Genomic DNA, 6,744 nt, shown 5'->3' with positions numbered 1-6,744 from the left:
CATTTTGCATCGGTGCAACCTATGGCACGCTTCCTTCTTCTACAAATCTTGTCAAGTGGGGAATTCAAAAGGACAAATGTTGCACCCTATGTAAAAAAACCCCCTGTAACGTGTCCCACGTTTTAGGCGCTTGTAAATTAGCACTTTCACAAGGTAGATTCACGTACCGCCACGATACTGTTCTGCGAGTGTTAGTGGCAGCCATTCAGAAGTTCTTATCCGATTTCGAGCCAGCAAAATTCTCTAGATGTCACAAAATATCCTTTGTTCCAGCTGGTAAACGTCTTCCCATCAAAAAGCGTTCAAGAATTCAAGGAATCCTTCACCTGGCCTCTGATTGGAGATTATTGTCAGACTTAGATTCAACCTTAATATTACCACCTTATCTTGTTGTAACTTCGTCCGGACATACTTTTAACTCCTGCCTTGACCAAAACTGTAATTATCCTTGAATTAGCTTGCCCATGCGAAGAGAACATGGAGACTTGGCATGGAGTTAAGGTTGATAAATACTCGTCACTTTGTTCCGTCATGAGATTAAAGAATTGGTCTGTGCATTTCTTTGCTGCTGAAGTAGGAGCTAGGGGATTTTGTTCCGAAACAGTTAGAATCTGCCTCAGGCCTCGGCTTTTCTAACATGTCTGTGCGTTCCACTCTGAAATCTCTTACTGAGTCATCTATGTGATCGTCGTTTTACATCTGGCTATCTTGATATTCTTTGTCTTGGATTCATCCTGTTTTAAAGAAATCATCCAAGTCACAATCAACTTCGACCACTAGCTTTAAGGACACGACTCCCCAAGGCGTAACAAAGAGCTCCACTACCTTGCCTGTACAAGAATCACTAGGCAGCAACAGCGGCTTGCTAAATTTAGGCAACACATGTTACATAATTCCATTTTCCGACGTTTTTATGTGCTATCCACAGTCGCCACAGCCATCTCTGTAAATGATTCCAATATGGCGATAGGTAGAAGTTTTGTAAGTATTCTACGCAAATTATCCTCCTTCAAGGTTCCAGTGAACCCTTCTTCATTTCCGTTCTCTCAGGAAGTTGCCCTAGAGATTCTTGAGTATCTCATACCAGAGTTGTCCTTAGCCTTTCCTTTCTTTGGTAGATTATTCAACACTCGTGTGAAAATCTGCACTACTTGCAACGCTTGCAATAATATTAGCACCTCTTACCAAGTAAGTCCATTTCTTCAACTGCCCTTGACATCATCTGTACAATCTTCAGTAGATAACTTTTTGGAGAGCGAAGAATTGTCAGGTGTTAACTCGTACTTCTGTCACTACTGCAATAATTACCAAACTGCGACGGTTGAAAAAGAGGTCGCAGAGTGCAGTTCAAATTTGATTCTGCAATTAAAGCGCTTTGCCTATAACAAAGGTCTTGTGTCTAAGGTTTGTTCTCCTGTCACATCTTACCCGGGCACCGTTTCTATACCTATCACTGTAGAAAGTGAAGTCTCTTGTTGCAAGCACTACAAATTAAGGGCTGTAATTAACCACTCTGGAAATTTGAACAATAGCCATTACACTAATGTTGCTTATAACCAAGTACATGGTAAGTGGTTTCATTTCAACGACAGAGCAGTGGTCCCTTGCAAACAACGCTTGCTAAATGGTGCACAAACGTACATCCTTTTCCTTGAAGAGCTTAGGTAAATTGCAGTCAGGGGGTTTAACTATTCTTATTTTTTTTATTTATTTTTTTTTTGTCTTTTCTTTGGAGAGTGACGACTTATTACCCGAGTCAAAATATAACCGAAAAACAAAATAAAAATAAGGCCAGCAAGGGGGTTTGACTGTACCAGGTCCTATCTTGGAGAGTGACGACTCCACTTCTTACCCCAGTCACACAAGATTGTACGGAGTAGGACAGATGAAAAGTTATGGATAAAAGAAATGTCTAGCTCCTGCTGAAGACTGTTTGCAGACCTCTTTTGAGGTGACTCAGCTAGACATTTTGGGTACCTTCGTTCAGGAATATGAGTTGAAACCCTTGTACCCTTTATGGAAGTCCTGTCCTACTCTTTCTGTTTGTTTGTTCAATTTTTTTGCCCATTATCTCCTTGGAACAAGGAAGAATTGCGTTCTTTTATATAAGCATATTCTTTAGAGGAGCAAAACCTCTAAAATATAAATTTTGAGACTTAACTGGTCGAGTTTATCATTGTGCGTGCACTTTGTGTGAATCTTCCATTCTAGGCGATTACTAATAAGAATCAATTGGTGGTGGGGTTTACTTGTGTTGAACCAATCTTGCTGGTGAAATCATTGTGTTTAGAATAGTGGTATATATTGCGTTGTGTATAAATCAATTGGGTTTATTTGGTGTTGCGTTATAAGGACAACTTTGAAGATAACCTACAGGTTAGTCATCACATATCGCGAGTTTAACAAATGGTAGCGGAGAAATAAAATTGCAAAGTATCATAGAGAAATGTGGAAAAGTTGGGTACCCCCACCATCATTAAATACAGAGTCCAGTTACAAAGACTGGAAAAAGAAGTTCAGATATGGCAAGCACTAACAGAACTAAAGGCGGAAAAACAAAGGCCAGCTATTAGCAGTATTAGAATTGGAAATTGAACAAATCAGTGCCGCAACTGGGGTAAAAGCTATTACTGACAGATTGGACAAAATTTACTTAAAGGATGAAAATCAAACTGCGTACCTGGCTTATGAAACCTTTGAAAAATATAAACGACCCTCTGAGATGAGCATGAATGATTACCTTATAGAGTTTGAACGATTATATCACAAAATCCAAGTTCACCGTATGGAAGTTCCTGATGGAGTTTTGGCGTACTGTGTTTTACAAAGCGCTAATCTGGGCTGTGAATTGTCCCCATTCTTATGAGAATCAGGAGTCTGAAGATGGGAAAAAGGAAGAGAGTCGTCCAAAATGTACATTTTTTTCTAAAATTAAAGAAAGTGAAATGCAATCCCTTGTTGGTGAAACTTTGTCATGTGCAGTTTTAGACTGTTGTTGTACCAAAACAGTCTGTTGTAAGAATTGGTAGCAATGTTTCATTGATAATATTGATAGTGATAAACAGTCAGAAGAGTATCCAGGTGGAACAAGATTTAAATTTGGAGATAGCGAAGCAGTTTGTTCCATAAAACGAGTAATCTTACCTGTAATCATTGGTTCAAAAGAGGTGAATCTAGAAACAGAAGTTGTACCCAATGAAATACCTTTGCTTTTAAGTCAAACATCTTTGAGAAAAGCAGATGCAGTTTTAGATTTTAAAAGGAGAATTGTGCTTGTAGATGCATTTTCTCTAGAGGAGTACAACCTCTAGCTTATTTCCAAAGACCTAACAGGTTGAGTTCATAATTGCGGTGGCTTGCCACCTCTTTGTAAATTATTTTCTATTTCTCGGAGAATGCCATCTTTTAAAATTTACCACCACAGGTCACTGTTGCATACCTTTAAACAACAACAGAATAGAATTAGATGAAAAGAATTATGACCATTTGCTTCCTCAAGTTGCTTTTGTATGCGCAAGTGAGAAATCCAACAAAAACAAGATCGTCAAACTTCATCGTCAGTTCTGTCATCCAAGTGCTGAGAAATTAAAATCTCTTATTTAAAGCATCAAATTCCTTTTTAGAGGATCGAAGTAAAATCATGAAATTAATTGATAATGTCTCACACTCTTAGAAAACCAAGACCACGTCCTATTGTTGGCTTAGCAGTGTCGTCGGAATTCAATCAGTGTGTGGCTTTAGATTTAGTGCAACTTTCACAATCATTGTGGTTTATTCATATCATAGATACTTTCACAAGATTTTCATCTTCAAAGTTAACAAAGACAAAAGATAAAGATGTAATAACAGACATTATCTTGGAACTTTGGTTATCAAGATTTGGTCAACCAAGAAAGTTTATGGCTGACAATGGAGGAGAATTTATCAATAAAGTGTATGAAGAAATGTGTGAGCAATTTAACATTTTCCACAACAGCAGCCGAAAGTCCTTGGTCGAATGGGCTATGTGAGCGAGACAATGGTATCAATAAGGAAATGCTGAGTAAGATTATAGAGGATACGAAATGTACACCTAATCGAGCACTTTTCTGGGCTATTAGTGCCAAGAATTCTTTATCAAACAACAATGGATTTTCACCAAACCAGCTTGTTTTTGGTAAAAACTATGACTATCCCTGCATCCTCACTGATCAGTTACCAGCCATGAATGATACAGTTTCAAGTAAGACTGTAACCTTGCTGTGATGCATGCATCACGAAGAGCATTCATAGCAGCAGAATCTAATACGTAGAGTATTGCGGCATTATGTCCAGTGTTACAATGATGTGCAGTATGTAACTGGAGATAAAGTCTTTTATAAAAGAAAAGACAACGAAAAATGGCATGGACCAGGCACTGTAATTGGACAAGAAAATAAACAAGTACTTGTCAAGCATGGTGGAAGTTATGTGAGAGTCCACATTTGTAGGTTGCAAAAGGTAAATCCAACCAATTGAACCAATCTTGCTGGTGAAATCATTGTGTTTAGAATAGTGGTATATATTGTGTATGTGTATAAATCAATTAGGTTTATTTGGTGTTGCGTTATTAGGAGAACTGTGAAGATAACCTACAGATTAGTCATACATATATCGCGAGTTTACTTTTCATTCTTCTTCCGAACAACAGCGCCAGGGATTCTTCTTCGAGCGGGGAATATCTCTGCTCGGCAGCGGTTGTAAACAGCAAGCCAGCGTAAACTATTTCCCAATGGCCTGGTTCACAGAGTGGGTCAATAATTTGACATGAGCAGTGCTTTTGCGTTAACGTAAATCCGATGCCGTTTGTGCTTCCGTCCATGGCAAGGAACATCTGGCGATCTATTTGACACGTTTTGACGCCATCTTTGATTTTACGTAAAGTGTCTTGTTTTGTTGCGCCAATTGGTCGAGAGTATCGTCCCAATAGAAAATGGGCCTGTGTTGAAGGAATTCTCTAAAAGAGGCCATAACGGGTGCTTGAGCAAAGGAATATGCAGCTTGGTTTACAAGACAAAACCAGAATCTGACCCCTGTTATGTTCGTAGGGGTAGGAAATTCCGCGATAGCCTTTAGTAATTCAAAAGTAGGCTTATGCCAATCCAGTGTCACATCAAACCCTGCAAATTCGACATCGTCACGAGAGAAAACGAATTTATTTGGATTAAAAACGACTCCATTATCACCGCAGATTTTGACCTACTGTACCGTGTGCCAAAAGGAGCTTACGCAATAACAACGGGAGCTGCGACGGCGACGTCGTGACGCAAAATCAATTCACTGCGCAATCGCATAGCGCTGGGTCAACACCACAATATTTTTCTTCATGGCGGACCGGACGCGAGAAGCTTCATTTTCGCGTTGTAGGAGAAAGTGACTTTTGTGTTATGAGATATGGGCTTAAAAATTCATTTTATTTCAGAAAGACATTTCCAGAACTTTTACATGGTGTTTTGTACAAGTTCTTTGCGCTATGTCAGGCAGTAGTTTTAGTTGTAAGCACCCAAGGCCCTTAAAGACCAGTGTTGTCTAGCTAGCTTCAAATCTAGCTAGCTAGCTAAATATTTTTGAAATGTTTTCATCAACATGTTGTTTGCAAAAAAGTGTATATATTATTTACATTCTTTGTAATTGTGTAGCTAGTTGCAATTTTCATCGGATCCTGGCTAAAGTTCTTGGCTAGCATTTTTGTAAGTGAAGATGATTTGTCCTTTTCATTACCTACTCTATGGCTTTGTTTTTATAGAATAGGAATTTATGATTGCAAAATGTTTCCCACTCAGTTACCAGTTAGAAAAGGCTAAGTCATGCCAGTAATTTGTATTTATTTTACATGTATAGCGTCCAATGATGTAATAATCATAATAAAAATATACATTTCATTTTATTATAGCCAGACCATGCGTGGGACAGAAGGACACGGCACTGTGTTATTGAGAGAAATATTACTGCCAGAACGGTACTAGTTTAAGCGTGGATCTGCTGAACGTGGGCGTATTTGGGAACAATTGCACAAGTTATGAACCAAATTGAAGAACCGAACCAATATTTTGTGTTACTCAGGGATCTGTGAGACATCACTTCAGAACACTATATGAAAATTTTGAAAGGCGTACCCGGGATGAAGAGGAAGTTTCTGGTATTACTCCTGAAGTAACTGAAAACAGTCAAAAAGAAAAAACTAAAAAAAAAAAAAAAATTATGTCAGCAAGGGGGTTTGACTACACTGGTCTTATCTTTGTTATGTAAGTTATGTTATTGCATCAGAGATATTTTGTTTATGCAAATAATTTTCAATATTTCGTGGATCACCGTTGAAATACCTTGACGTTTCTGAACTATACAGACAGCATCTACAGTTATGAAGTAATCCACAAATTACATACATCTTACCCACAGCACTAAGACCAAGCTTAAGGTTTTTCTTGAAATCAACAAACTTAAAGTAATTTAAGATATCACCGAAAACCCATTCGACTGCTATTTGCACTTACTCATCTTGAAATTCCATAGTGTTTGTTGTGGCGTCAGTGAATGTGATGGACCACCATAGATACAAAGTGGGTCTCCATTAGGTGCGAAGCTGTGCTTAAGCATTTGGAGTAATTCATAATCAGCTATCATGCCACTATTATGACGTTTTCCTTCAACAGGGCCAAAAAGGTTAGCTATTAAGCCAGTAGGGGCCACCACAGACTAAAATTTGAGTGCATATACCTTTTTATG

The 6,744-nt window shown here is 38.4% G+C and overlaps 1 protein-coding gene across 1 annotated transcript; it reads left to right on the top strand.

The window, feature by feature from the left end:
- Positions 1-960: 960 nt before the first annotated feature.
- Positions 961-3,603, top strand: LOC130648199 (ubiquitin carboxyl-terminal hydrolase 20-like). The gene is made up of 4 exons (XM_057454237.1): positions 961-1,664; positions 2,605-2,811; positions 3,056-3,298; positions 3,456-3,603. Exons 1-4 carry the CDS (start codon positions 961-963, stop codon positions 3,601-3,603), a joined length of 1,302 nt encoding a protein of 433 aa, XP_057310220.1.
- Positions 3,604-6,744: the final 3,141 nt, after the last annotated feature.

Source organism: Hydractinia symbiolongicarpus, chromosome 6, assembly GCF_029227915.1.
Source record: "Hydractinia symbiolongicarpus strain clone_291-10 chromosome 6, HSymV2.1, whole genome shotgun sequence".
Taxonomy (NCBI): Eukaryota; Metazoa; Cnidaria; class Hydrozoa; order Anthoathecata; family Hydractiniidae; genus Hydractinia; species Hydractinia symbiolongicarpus.
This window is presented reverse-complemented; position numbering and strand designations above follow the sequence as displayed.

What these genes read in the sequence shown, in the direction of transcription:
- LOC130648199 (XM_057454237.1), top strand. Translation starts at nt 961, where the DNA reads ATGGCGATAGGTAGAAGTTTTGTAAGTATTCTACGCAAATTATCCTCC. An exon ending in GTTCCTGATGGAGTTTTGGC is followed by an intron (nt 2,812 to 3,055) that starts GTACTGTGTTTT and finishes TAATATTGATAG; the next exon opens with TGATAAACAGTCAGAAGAGT. An exon ending in GATGCATTTTCTCTAGAGGA is followed by an intron (nt 3,299 to 3,455) that starts GTACAACCTCTA and finishes AAACAACAACAG; the next exon opens with AATAGAATTAGATGAAAAGA.